The following is a 13,618-nucleotide window of genomic DNA, read 5'->3' as shown; positions in this document are numbered from 1 at the left end:
GCTGTCCGGCAAACCTCCTGCTTGGCCCTCCAGCTTCACGTGCCGCTGTGGCTGAGCTCTGTCCTTCCCGTGCTCAGGGCAGCTCTCCTCGAGCCGCCGTGTTTCTAGGAGGCTCAGCCACGAGCCCAGGGGCTGTGCGAGCCCCTCGCCCAGAGCTGGAGCACCGCCTGTGTCCACTTGCATGGAGCGGGGAGCAAGAGCTGCGTCCTCCCTCCTGATGGAGCAGCCTCGGCAAGGCGAAGCGCGGCGCGGCAGGAGTTAGGGACGGGGCAGCACTTCTGTCCTGCTGCTGAAGGCAAGAGCTGGGGGGCTGCTGGTGGCCGCTGCTGTGCTCAGCCCCTTTTCTGGGAGCACTGGGACCAGTCCTGGACACGGAGCTCTCGGTTGCAGCCGGGCTGGGCTTCCAAGGCGAGGTGTGGGGGCACTGCTGGAGGCTCCTCTGGGGTTGGGGTGCTCCCAGTGGGGATGCCGAGCTGGGCCACAGCAGCAAACTGGGCTCCCAACAGGCTACTTGGCAGCGAGGGGGTGCAGCCAGTGCTCGGCCCCCTCTTGGAAAGCAAAGCTCTTCACAGCCGGGCCCCAAAATGCCCAGCTTTTTGCCAGCCTTCTCTTCCCAATCCCAGAGCCTTTCCTGTGCAGGGCTCACTGCGGAGGAGGTGGCTGGGCCTGGGGTGCCAAGGGCAGGCTGGGGTCCGAGTCCTTCGCTCTCCCCTGCAGTAGTTTTCTCTGGGCCCATCAGAGAAGCAGCAGGGGCAGGATAAACACAAGCCCAGGTGCTCAAGTGCTGCGCTAAGCTGCGTGCGTGCCCCTTGGCTGCCGGGGGGCTCCAGGAGGGCTCTGCCACAGGAGGAGGTCGAAGAGAGGAGGAAAGGGGGCAGCTGGAGAGCAGCGAGGAGGGAGGCAGGTACCGATGCCATGGCCTGCAGCAGGTGGTGAGGAGGTGAAGAGCTTTACAGGATGACTCCAGAACAAGTGTCTCGGGGTGGCGGCGAGGGCCCTCGCTTAGGCGAGGAGTGGATGCCCTGGATTGGGGCAGCGCCAGCCCTGCAGGGCCCGGCCTCCATCCTGCTCCCGTGTCCTGCTTCAGCTGGGCCTCTCCTGCGGCCGGCATCGTCTGGTGGTGCCAGCAGAGGTAGGTGATGGTGTGGGGCCGGGGAGCAGCAGGCTCGGCTCCTCGCACCGCTCGCTTGTCCTGCGTGAGCACGGGGGGCTGGCGGTGTCCGAGCAGCGCCCGGGGCCCCTCACTGCGTGCAGCAGAGCGCGGGGTGGTCCAGCTTCCAGAGCTGCCACTTCTTCTTCATCTCGGACTTCACCTGGTAGGGCAGCAGGCTTAGGGTTTGGCTTTTTGTGCCCTCCCCAGACCAAGCCACGTGAGAGGCAGAGTCGCAAAGCCTGCGGCTGGCACAACCTGAGCCCAGTTCCCAGCACCCACCCCAATAAATCCGAGGTTAAAGCAAGGTTAAGGGGTTTTGCTGGCTTCTGTGGGGCAGCAGCCAGCGCCACAGCATTAAACTGGTGCTCTGGGGCCAGCAGGGCTGGGGAGGGCAGGGTACCTACCTCCTTGTTGGCAAAGCAATACAGCACAGCCACCAGGAAGCCCTGCGGAGAGAGCACGGACCCGAGCCCCACATCAGTGCATGGGACTGGCATGGGACCTCTGGGTGCTTTTAGGGTCACCCCAGAGCATCCCCAACACACATGGGCATCAACTCAGTCACCATCATACGCTCAACAGGGCTTGGGTAGGAGGCTGGCGTCCCCGTCCCCCATCTCGTGCAGGGGCTGGGGCAGCACAGGGGCAGCCAGCTGGAGGAGGGGGCCCCAATTCTCACCCCATGGTGTGAGGACCCCCAAGTGCTCTCGCCTCACCTGGAAGGAGTTGAGGAAGAGGGTGAAGAACACCTTGACGTAGCGCAGGATGCCCGTGGTTTGCTCGTCGGTGGCAAAGATGAAGACAACTTCATGGATCCCAAAGAGGGGGATGAGCGTCAGCGTGGCTTTGGCCAGCCTGAAAAGAGCACGAGGGGGGCAGGGCCCTTTGGTGAGCAGGGACGAGCTCTCATTTAAGCTGAGTGGTCATTTAATGAGGCACGGGATGGGGGAGCTGGCATGGGTGGGTGGCCCCGCTCACCGCAGCTTGTAGTCGGCGTAGCCCTTCTGGTTGGCACGCAGCTTGGCCAGGATCACCTTGAGGATCCGCATGAAGATCAGCAGATTGATCTGGGGGAAAGGGGGGCACCCATGGACCAGTCCCGCCCTGGGGCCAGCCCTCCCTCCCTCCCACCATCCCCGAACCCCAGCCAGGAGCCGGCTCCAGCCCCCAGGGATGGCTCTGGGGGTCGCTGGGGCCCCCCTACCAGGGAGGCGAGCAGGATGGGGATGCGGATGATCCACCAGTAAGCCATGTTCTCGTTCAGCGCCCAGCACCTGCCCGGGGAGACACGGAGAGCAGCCCGGTTTATGACGTGCTGGGGGTGCAGGATGAGGCCATACCCGGCCCTCTACGCAGCCACTCACTCCGCGTTCTCCTTCAGGTACTTGGCGGCCATCCAGGGCACCACGAACACCACGGGGGTCCCTGCAAGTCACACAGCAAACCCTGTAAAACCAAGCACCCGCCTGAGCTGAGAAACCGCCCCCAGGCTGGGGACGCTGCGGGGTGGCAGCTTGGCCCAGGGCCTGTCCCCCACCCCATCACCAGGCGCCCGGGTGGCTCCTACCCCAGCCCAGGTACAGGTAGAGCCTGTAGTAATTCTTCTCAGAGAAGACGGCACCGATCAGCAGTTTGTAGAGGTAGACGGCTTCCACCAGGAACCAGTAGTGGTTGGCCAGGATGCAGTACTGCATCAGCACCTGCGCCGCACGGCAGCCCAGCGCCGCCTGCCAGAGGACACCCGACATGGGGCTGAGAGCTCACCCATGGGGTGCACAAGTGCACCAAGAGCTCGCCAACATGGTGCACAAGTGCCCCAAGAGCTTGCCCACAGGGCACACAAGTGCCCCAAGAGCTTGCCCATGGGGTGCCCCAAAAACTTGCTTACTGGCTGCATGGGCACCCCACGAGCTCACCCACTGTGTACGTGGGCTGTGTGGGCACCGGCCCCCAGCCGCACGCCCTCCCCAGGGTCAGTGTCCCCCCATGCTCGGTGTCACCCCCCCGGCCGTGCTTGCCTCGTGGCTCAGCAGGGCCTGCCAGTCGGCCACCTGCACCACCTCCATGCCCCAGCGCCTCTCCAGCAGCGCGTCCTTCACCATCACCGAGGTCGCCCGCAGCCCGAAGGAGGCGAAGAGGTTGGCGTGGATGTAGTTCCTGGTGCAGTGGAGCTTCCTGGTGAGAGCGAGGGGGTCGGGGGACACCCCTTGGCCGTGGCTGGCAGCCACAGACAAGGGGCTGTGTGTGGCAGGGGCCGTGGCCCTGCTGGGGCTGACCCCCGGTGCGTGGCAGGACCGCAGCCCCCCGCCTGTCCTACCTGAAGACGGTGAGCACGAGCAGGGCAGAGACAAGGGTCAGCAGTGACAGCGAGTACCCCACGGTGTAGAGCACTTTGAAGCTCACCATCAGCCTGCGGGCACCCTCCTGCACACAAGCACCGCTCCGCTGAGCCCGGCTGAGCAGCACCCACCGCGCACCCTGGGGTGCCCCCGCCCCGGTCACAGCTCCCACCTCCTCCATGGTGGACTCCATCTCCTCCTCGCACTGCGAGTAGTCCCGCCAGGGCTGGCTGCCGTTCACCGTCACCCACTGCCCGTCCACACCGCACCTGCGGCTCACCAGCCCGTGTTTCACTGCGGGCACAAAGCAGCAGAGGCTTCCTTCGGGCTGCTGGGGGCCCCAAACCCCCACCCCACGATAAAACCATGGCTCTCTGCAGGGGCACCGGGGCACGCAGCCACGGCTCACACCCACAGGGCTGCCTCTACTCTGCCCTCCCCGTGCCACGTGCATCCCAAGGCTGTGGGACCCCGCTCACCCCCACGCCCCCAGACCCTCCAGCACCAGATCCCGCTTCCCCACGGGGTCCGGGATGGCCGAGGCTCATCGTCACCTTTCTCAAACCAGGGCAGGTAGAAGGGGCAGGAGACGTTGACGGTGGTGCCGGGGCTCCCGTCGGGCCAGCAGGCGTACATGTCGAACGTGCGGTTGCAGAAGAGCCCTGCCATCAGCAGCACCGCGCGGGGAGAAGCCGATGGTCAGACGCAGGTGGCACGGCCAAGCCTGGTCCCACTGTCCCCACACCACAGCCCCCTGGTACCCCAGCCCTTGGGTGCACCCCACGGAGACACCCAGTCCTGGCTCAGCAGCCCTCTGTGGGTGACCGGTGTCACCGGGAGGCCAAATCCCAGCCCCACGCCCTGCGCCCAGCCGGGTACCTGCCGGGTACGGCTCGCTCGCCATCCTCCTCAGGCACTCGTCTCGGTACCGCATCCACTCCTCGAAGGTCCTCTCCAGCACCTTGGCCCCGCTGTGCTGCAAGAGCACACCCAGAGCCCGGTGTGGAGCCACCAGCCCCACACGTTGGGGGCACAGAGCCCGCAGGGGCCCGAAGGAACCCGAAGGGACCCCCCCGGCACGCACCGGCCCCGCAGCCCCGGCTTGCACCTTACCGGCACTGAGGAGAAGAGGCACATCCAGGCGAGGTGGACGAGGCTCCGCCGGTACCGGGGCGCCATCAGGTCCCTCATGGCTGTCCCCGCCGGCCCTCAGCACCCCGATCCTGGGCGAGAGGCGGCTGCTGGGGGCGGCACGGCCGAGGGCTGCGCCCCCCGGGGCAGAACCGGGCTGCGAGCGCACCGCTGGCTGCGCTGGGAGCAAAAGCCAATTGGGGTAACCAAGTGCCAGCCTGGTGCCACCGGGCTGCGAGCTGGCGGGGGGCGAAGGGACGGCCCGGGGGGGGCACCGGGGTGCCCCAGCCTTGGGAAAGGCTCAGGGCTGGACCCCCCCGGGGCTCCCCCTTGCAAAGGGGCGCACCCCACCTTCCCCGGCCCAGCCTCGCCCGGGGGCTCCCGGAGCTCCGCAGTGCCCACGGGGAGGGGGTGTCCCCCGCCGCGCAGCCCCTCGGCGCCCCCCCCAGCCCCTCGCCGCCCCCAGCCCGTCCCATCCCATCCCATCCCGTGCCGCCCCCAGCCCCGTACCGGCTCCGCGACGTGAGCGCGGCGGCGAACGAGCGGCGTCTGCGGCGCGGGCACCTCCCGCCAGCGCCGTGCCCCGACGGGGGGGGCGGAGGCGGCGCCGCCCCCCGGGGCTCGGGGCCGCCCCGCGGAGCTCCCGGCCCTGCCCGGCCCCCCCCAGGGCCACCGGGGGCCGGGGGCGTGCGGCGACCCCGCGCGGGGGTCCCCTTTGGGGTGCTGTCGGGGAGGGGCTGAGCCCCACGTAGGGGAGGGTAAGGGGGGGGTTGGACACCGATGGTGCCCCCCAGAGCCCCCCCGAGCTGCCCAGGGGAGGTGATGGGGCGCCCTGTGCTCGGGGGGGGGGGTGAGGCTGCACCCCGAAACGCTGCTGGCTGACCCTGCTAGAAAACACCACATTTATTTCGCAAAATCGAGATGTTCGCCCCTAAAAACAGCCCGGGGGGCTCGTGGCAGGGAAGGTGGCCGGGAGCAGCGAGGAGCTGTGCCCATCACTGCAGCACGGGGAGCAGGGGTTGGTTTTGTGGGACATGCAACCCGCTGGTGGGGCTGGCAGAGGCGATGCGCTATGGGGAGACCCCCATCCCTCCCCGGCTGTTTTGGGGGGAGCCGTGCCCTCAGGATGCCTGTCCCAGCACAAGGTGGCACTGGGCCTTTCCTGGGGCCTCCTTGCCCTGTGGTTTTTGTTTTCTGCTCATTGTTTCGGTGAGCCCTTTGGGACCTCGGGGGGCAAGGCTGGCAATGGAAGTTGGGCTGTGACCGAAATCTCCAAAGCCTCTGGACAGCAGAGGATCCAGAGGAAGAGGGTTTCCAGTGGGGTTTCTCTGCTTGAGCATCACCGAGCACATGGGATGGGGCACAGCACCATGCCCTGCTGCCCACCAAGCCACCAGGGAAAGCTGTGAACCCCCAGGTGGGTAAGCATGTGCACCCGCAGGCAGCTTCAGCCCAAACAGCGATGCTCTTCCCCCTGGAACAGCCTTGCTGGAGGACGAAGGAGTGACTCGGAGCACGGCCAGCACAGCTCCTTACCCTGGTGGTGGCTGAGGCGCAGAGGAGGTACGTGGTCTTGGAGATGTCACCGCAGCCTCGCTGCTGAAGCCCTTTCCCTGGGGGTTCTGCCGTTCTCCCCCTTGGCGGGCAGTTAACTTGGCCTCAGGGTGACAAATGCTGCCTGCACAAGCATGTAATGCCCAAAAAGCCACCGGGAAGTGGCCTTGCCAGGTGCCTGGGGCACAGCAGAGCACCGGGGCACACGGCTGTGGCTGCCCGCCGCTCCTTGCACGGGAACCCGGGGGCTGCACCCACCCACGCCCCTCGCTCCAGCCTCTCCTTAGGACATCCGCAGCAGAGCATTTGGGTGTGGGTTCCCTTCCAAACCAGAGCAGAAAGCCCCAACGTCCCCCCGTGTCAACCCCAGGGGCACGGAGCTGACCCCGCCACAGCGGGGCATGGGCTGCAGCCTGGCCAGGAGCCTCCCACAGACAGCAGCACCAGGGCTTTGCAGCTCCACTCCTCGCCCTCGCTGCTTGCTGCTGCAGGTGAAGAACCGCTCCTCGTCCTTCTCCTCCTCTTCTTCCTCCTCCCCTGCTGCCCATTAGCCCTGCTCATAGGATGACGTTGCCACACGGTGGCTTTAATGCCCACGGGGAAAATGGGGACTGTGGGGACAAAGCATCAGCATGCTGGTGTGGTCCCCCTACCACCAACGCACGTGGGTGCTCAGCAGTGCAGGGCTTTGCTCCTGTGCCAAGCGCCCTGGCTGCGGGAGGGCTCCTGGCCGGGGTGAACCAATTCAGGTCACCCTCCCAGGGCCCGGGCTCTTCCAGGGTCACATCCTGCCCCCAGGGGTACTGATGTGCCTTTGGACTTCTCAACAGCACTGTAGGAAATTAATACACCCTGATCTTGGGTTGACATAAGCAGCTTGTTAGCGTGCACGCACGGATGCGCTCAGGGAGACGCCTGGGCAGGAAGAAAGGTTTTTTCCTTGGGGTTTGGTAAATGAAATCCCTTGGCAATGATGGCCGTTTGCAGGGACCGTGTCTGCCCCCCGCATGACCTGAGCCCCTCTCCAGCCCGCAGTGGACCCGATGGGGCCGGTGCCTTGAACGGGGACGTGAGGAACGCGCTGTTCCTCTCCATATTGATGCATCTCGGGCAGAGTCTCCATAGCGACTGCAGCGCCTGCAGCTCGGCGGGGCCGGATCCTGACCCACCGGGCGCCGCAGAGCCCGGATGCCGTGAGAGTGGGGCCGGGATGGAGGTGGCAGCTCCGCTGTCCCCTGCCCCTTGCTGCTGTCCAGCCTTTTTGGGGCTGTGTGGGCACTTCTCATGGCCACCCCACCTGTCCTGCGGCCAGGCCATGCTCATCGCATCCTCCACGTGGTGCCCGGGGCAGGTCCCAGCACCTGCAGCCACTGCTCCAGCAGCTCTGCAAGAGACACACATGCCTGAACCCCCTTCCCACCTCCTCCACCCCTGGGGAGACCCCATGGGACCACCACGGCCCCGCTCCCCAGCACCTCCTGAAAGCAGGCTGCGCTTCGTGTAGCCGCTGCAGGCAGGGAAAGTCATACGTGTGTCTTACTGCCGACTTTGCTAATCACAATGTGTTGCTTCCCACTGAAATGCTAATCAACGCACCCTGACTTGCAATTATTCAGTGAACTTCTCAGAAAAGGCTGCCGGAGCAGTACCGGGTAGGGAAATTCATCAGGCAGCGAGCGCGGTGCGGGTGGGAGCCGGGCAGGACGATGCTCAGTGCCGCGCTTCCATCCTGCCCTGCTCAGCGCACCAAAGGCTTTTGTATAGTTAAAAAGCAAAGTATTTTTAATATCAGCAGATGGTGCTATTAAAGATAGCTGCAAAAGCGCAGCCCGACAACACGCAGAGGCAGACCCGTGCGAGCGGTGAGCCGCTTGCCCCAGACTTTGCTCTTTTCAGAAGCCGTTGTGTGCGTACGGGAAAAATTTATTTTGTGCTTGAATCTCTCTGATTTGGCAGGGGAGGGATCCTGAAAACAAGACACCGGAGCCAACAGCAACCCAGCGCCAGGCTAAGTGCAGCAGCTGCCCCTAAGCGGTGCGCTCTCCATGCATTGCCTTCAGCCTCAACGTCTCTACCCTAATAATGACCCCGAGCTTTGCCCAGCCACAAAGTGCTTCCTCTTCCTGCAGGGCTGTGGCTTGGGGTGACTCTTGCACAAAGCGACATCCTAATTACCCCTGGGGAGCACCAGGTCTTCACGGTCAACAAGTCCATGGGCTTCACGGGCCAGCCCGTCGCCCTCACCTCCATCCCCTGGGGCAGCGGTGGCCGGGGACGCTGGCACAGTCAGCGCTCTGCAGCAAAGGTCACTTCCAAGCTGGTGCTTCAGCGCCGCATTGCCACATGCTCGTGATAAATGACTGTTCCCAGCTCATAAAGCCATTATCGAATTTGGCACTCTCTCAGAGAAGCCCTCAGCAGACGCCTTCCTCCCGGAGCGCCCCGGGGCGCGCGGCTCGCCGGGCCTGCCCTCCGAGCTGACCGAGCCCCTCGCGCTCCCGTTGTGCTTCTCGCCTTATTCAAGCAGGAAGGCTGAACGATAAGATCAAGAACTTCTCTGGAAATCATCTATATTCACATCCTGCCCTGGAGCTGGACTCTTTGTACCCGTCCTCTGCTGAAGGGCACGGCCTGCCCTCCTCCATATGTAACGGCTTGGCAGGCGGCGCGGCAGCCGTATTGCAGGGCAGGGTCGCTATACCCCCGGCATCCGTAATTCAAGGAGTGGATAAGAGGCTGCAGCTTTTATTTCATTCCTGCCCGTTAGGAGGCTGGCTGCAACTTCTTCCATTACCACCAATTTTAACAGAATCGCGTCCAACAGATCACTGCCCGGTCCTCTCTCCCAGGACAGAGAAGCCAAATCCAGAAGTTTTCTCCCGATGGAATAATTTTAGATCACATGTGGAGATCGGTTTCAGGTCTCTCCATAGCCCTGTGTTTGCATTTCACCATCTTTCTTTTTCCCACTCCCTTTGACACCGGTGACTCGGTGCCGTGCCCGTCCCCGGGGCGGCCACAAAGCAGTGGCACTGGTGGCCAATGGTCTCCTGGAGAGGTGTGTGATTCAACGCGCTCTGCAAATGCCATGTCTGCATCTGCACTTTGTTCTCCCAAACCTCTTAGCGCTCGATTTATTGTTATACACTCAAGTCATGTTCTTTCACCTTTCTCCCTGAGCTATGGTGAAAATTGACAGTGTTTGGCCTTTCCCACCAGTGAGAAATACCGACCTGGGCAGCCACCAACCTGGGCAAGGAGTCCCTGACCTCTCCCCAACGCTTGTCCCATGCCACCACCCCACCAGCCCTGGCAGCATCTCTGCTGCAGGTGAGCCAGCACCGTGGGATGCATTTTGCAGCTCGGTCTCTGCTGCACTCACCATGGACAGGAGCACTTGGATAAAGCCACGCTCCTCGCAGCGGTGGCTCTGGACAGCCTGTCCCCTGAGGTCACCAAGCTGGAGGGCTGAGGCTCAGTGCATCACAAGAAACCCGCAGGGACGTTGCTTTTATTAGTGATGGGCAGCTAATGGGGCATCTGCTCAGCACGGGATGTGGCTGTGTCCATCCTTGCTGGCCCAGGAAAATGGGTCTGACTTCAAAATGCCACCACGAGGCCTCAGCTGCAGACATTTAGCCTGTAGCAGGGCAGGTATCTGCCCCCAGCTCCAGGTGGCACCACAGCTGGTTGCTGTTGAGCTCAGCCTGGGCTGAGCCCAGGTGCCCACCTTTAACAGGCATCGTCCTCAGAGCACCCCACTGACTGTTTAGGTGCATCCCAGGCTTAAGAAACTGCTTTGCCAGATCTGGGCAGGAGATAAAAGGAGGTAATTTGCTCCCTAAAAGTCTTCAGATGGATGCTGGGCAGCCTGCAAGCTCCTTTGCTCCTCACTGAAATGCACGCTGGCTGCTGCTGGAGGAATGGCAGCTGGGTCCTGCTGCAGGGCACATCACCAGCCCCAACGTGGGAGCAAAGGTGGGTGTGCTGCTGCATTGGGTTCCTTTGTGTGTCTCTCTGGTAAATCTGAGGGCTTAAGAAAAATAACAGAGTAGTGTCCCTCCACCCCGGGTACCAGACATAGTTTATAGCCAGAGGAAGCTGGAGGCAGGGCCCTGTGAGCCCTGCTCTGTTCGAGCTGCATCTGCTCCAGCCTCCTGGTGTGAGAATTGCCTGAAGCTGCTGTTTGGCTCAGGATCACTGTCAAAATCCTCCCCTTTTCCTCACTTTGGGGAAACTGAAGCAAAAACAAGACTTGCTGATTTCTTCCCTTTGTAGCTGTTCCTTGTGTGCGTTACCGTGCCAAGCTCCCAGTTTGGGCTGGGACTGGGCTGTGCTGTGCTGCTGGTGCGGGGCTCTGCTTTGCACCAGAGCTTGTAGCATGCATGAGGAGGGTCCTGCAGGCAGTCCTGGGGGTCAGGAGCCTCCTGCAAATTTGGGTGAGGTTCTGAGGAGTGAATGAAAGCTGGAGATGGGCCCTGGGCTCACTGGCACCATGGTGCATTTTCTGGAGCTCCCCCCAAGGGAGGTTTCTGGGTGCGTGTGTCCCCTTTGCTCAAGGAGGTGCAGACGTGCTCACCACCAGCTTCTCCTGATGTCACCGCAGATCTTCCAACAGCTTAACTGCAGAGGAAACAATGTCACCTGCCCAGGCAACCTGTGATCTTCATTACCTCACCAATAACTCCCCAAATCCCTCAATATCTTCAGTGCAACAGCTTTTGCTCCAACTGCAGGAAGGTTACAAAGGGCTCCCCCCATCCGCTTTGCGCTCTGGACAGAGGCAGGTGAGGGCTGCGGTGCAGCCAGCTGCTGGAACGGTGTTGTGTTGATCCAAGAGCAATCGCTTCCTCCACGGGCAATTTCACAGCCGAGTGGATTTTTGCGATAGGAAAAGGCACTAAGGAAGCCCAGAGGATGCATCTGGGCTGCTTGCAGATGAGGCATGGCCCTGCTATTGCTCATCTCTGCCTTGCAGTCATGCTCGCACATGGGGTGGGTCTGCCCAGTGTCCTATCTGCACAGATCAGGAGCCAAAATATTGACTGTACAGCAGAGAACAAAACTTTTCCCAAGTGAACCATGATTTTGGGTCTCTTTGCCTAGTAGTGATGACGCTCTGGACTTTCGGCCCCACGTAGTCTATAAATCAAGCTGTGCCAAGCCATCTGAATTCAGACACCCCAAGATTAGGGGGATTTGGGGGAGAAAAGTGCTTACAGCTGGCTTCAGGCAGGCCACGTGGCACTCAGCTTCGGAGGGAGCTGCTGGAGAGTGGAAATATTGTCTTGTTTTTCACTGCATATAGATGAGAATCCAGTCCCTCCTCTCCTGACCTGTCAGACAAAGTCTGAGATAGATCTGGAAATCTATTTGCTTGGGGATGTTTTTTCATCCTAAGTAGCTTCTCTTGCTTATCTTCTGAGTGATCAAACAGTGGCGGTTGATTTATTAGCCCTTCTGCATGATACATGGGCTGCTGCTCATCCTGGGCACCACACTCTGCTCTCCAGGCTCCCTTAATGCCAGCACATTAGCAGGAGGGAGCAGCTGTGCAATGTAATTACGGGGAACGTGACATTCCTGGATGCTTCCCTTCCCCAGGCACAAAACACGGTGTCTCCCCGGTTCCTTGGCACCAACAGCCCCGAGGCTCCCACCAGTGGTGTCCAGCCATCCCCTGTCCTCCCCTATGTAGAAGTAGCAGTCACTGTCCTGTCCTCGCTTCTGGAGCAATGAGGAGATGGTAAACAAGTGGGAAGGGTGGGGGCTGCTCCTGAAACTCTCTTCCATACTCAGCAGCAAGCAGAAACCCCAGATAGAGTGGATGGGGCAGCGAAGGTGACAGCATTTGGCACAAAACAGCCTTCAGGTGACAGTGAATCTGCCCCAGCTGTGAGCTGGGGGAGGCTCAGAAGCCAGGCACCAGAAGTGGGGTGCAGAAACCTGAATGTGAAGCATCTGTGTGGCACTCACATATACCAGCCAAATTAAAGCCTTTTTTCCCCACCCTGCCTCTTTTCTTTTCTCACCAGCTTCTCTCTGAGTGAATTGCTCTGGCAGATTCCCTTCCCAGCCCTTCAAGCCATAAGGGGTCTGCCCGTAGAGCTGACACTCTCTGCAGCATTTATCTCACAGATAGCTCAGGAAGCAGCACAGCAGAAGCAGTCTTTATTTTCTCAGCCATTAAGGCAACCACACTCTCATTTTGCGGTGCCTGAGAGGTGGCTTGGAGCAGGCTGATGCCTGCAGCGACTTCACACGGGGCTCTTCTGGGATGCACAAGAAGTGTGAGGCCTTTTTACTCCTTTTTCCCATCGGGGAGGGCACAGATGAGTGTTTGTTGCTTTGTGCTTGAGGAATCTCAAGAATCCTCGATCACCTCAAAATTTTCTACCTTTCATTTAAAAAAATATAAAAAATTAGAGAAATGAGAATAAAAATTGCTGGCTTTCTCACATGGTCATATTTTCAACAGCAGAGCTTATCCCAGCCCTGCCAAGAGTTCTGGCCATGCCAGCCCTGGGATCAAGGACTGATTTTGCAGTGCAAGAAGAGCCAGATGAGACAAGGAGACAAAATCAGGGAAAAAAAGTAGGTGAAGCCTGCAGCTCTTCTCCCTGCTTGGCAAGTTGGTGAGCAGCAAGGCTCTGGGATGTGGCAGGGATCAGCTGCTGCTGGAGGGAGACTGCGCTCAGGCTCTCAGAAGTTTGTTTTAGCTAGAAAAAAAGTTACTTTTTTCAGCTTTAGATATGTGGGTTTCTAGGGGGGGTGCAGTTCTGAAACCAGGGCACAGAGGAGCGTGGACACGGGCTCAGCCTGCCCCTGGGAAGGGCATTGTGGCTGCAGATGCGATGCCACCGCCTGCCCTCATGCTCCCCAGACCACCCCATGCTGCTCGCCTGCCCACCAAGTGCAGCTTATTTGGGATTTTAGAGCATCAGGAAACCTCCATTTCAATGATCTGGCAGAGGCACTGCGTCCACTCCTTCTGCATGTGAGCTGGAAGAAGCCTTGTTGGCAGCCCCTGTCTGCCTCCGCATCCCTGAGCATGGGCAGATGCCACCAGGGATGCGCGGTGAGCGGCCAGGTTGGCCTGGCTGCCAGCATCAGTCCCCTGTGGGAACAGCATGGAAGAACATTTCTCCATGAAGTGTTAAGGAAAAAACACTTTAGGACAATTTGCCAGGTGTTACGATGTGAAGGTGTGAGAATTTGGCTAGAAACGTGCGATAGCAACTTTAATGTCGAGCGCTGCCAAAAGAACAACCTCAGGAAAGAACAGCAGAATGCTAAAAATGAGGAGAGAAAAAAAAAAAAAAAAAAAGGCTTCATCTGCAGGAAGCTGGAACAAGAGTTCAGAGGGCTGAAAGAAGGAAAAATTACTAGAGCTGGTTATTTGTGCTGGGGACCTGGCAGATAGGAGGGTAGTGTCCGGATG

General features: G+C 60.8%; 1 protein-coding gene across 1 annotated transcript; it reads right to left on the bottom strand.

The window, feature by feature from the left end:
• Positions 1–1,241: 1,241 nt before the first annotated feature.
• LOC116495354 (glucagon receptor-like) lies at positions 1,242–4,683 on the bottom strand. Its single transcript, XM_032197772.1, has 13 exons — positions 4,606–4,683; positions 4,372–4,468; positions 4,047–4,154; positions 3,665–3,786; positions 3,471–3,577; positions 3,172–3,328; positions 2,721–2,880; positions 2,518–2,578; positions 2,358–2,427; positions 2,132–2,220; positions 1,870–2,008; positions 1,558–1,599; positions 1,242–1,313 (listed from the first exon to the last, which is right to left on the bottom strand). The coding sequence occupies exons 1-13, from the start codon at positions 4,681–4,683 to the stop codon at positions 1,242–1,244; spliced, it is 1,302 nt and encodes a 433-aa protein (XP_032053663.1).
• Positions 4,684–13,618: the final 8,935 nt, after the last annotated feature.

This window comes from Aythya fuligula, chromosome 15 (assembly GCF_009819795.1).
Source record: "Aythya fuligula isolate bAytFul2 chromosome 15, bAytFul2.pri, whole genome shotgun sequence".
NCBI classification, from domain to species: domain Eukaryota; kingdom Metazoa; phylum Chordata; class Aves; order Anseriformes; family Anatidae; genus Aythya; species Aythya fuligula.
The sequence above is the reverse complement of the archived record's forward strand: the minus strand, read 5'-3'. Positions and strand labels throughout refer to the sequence as shown.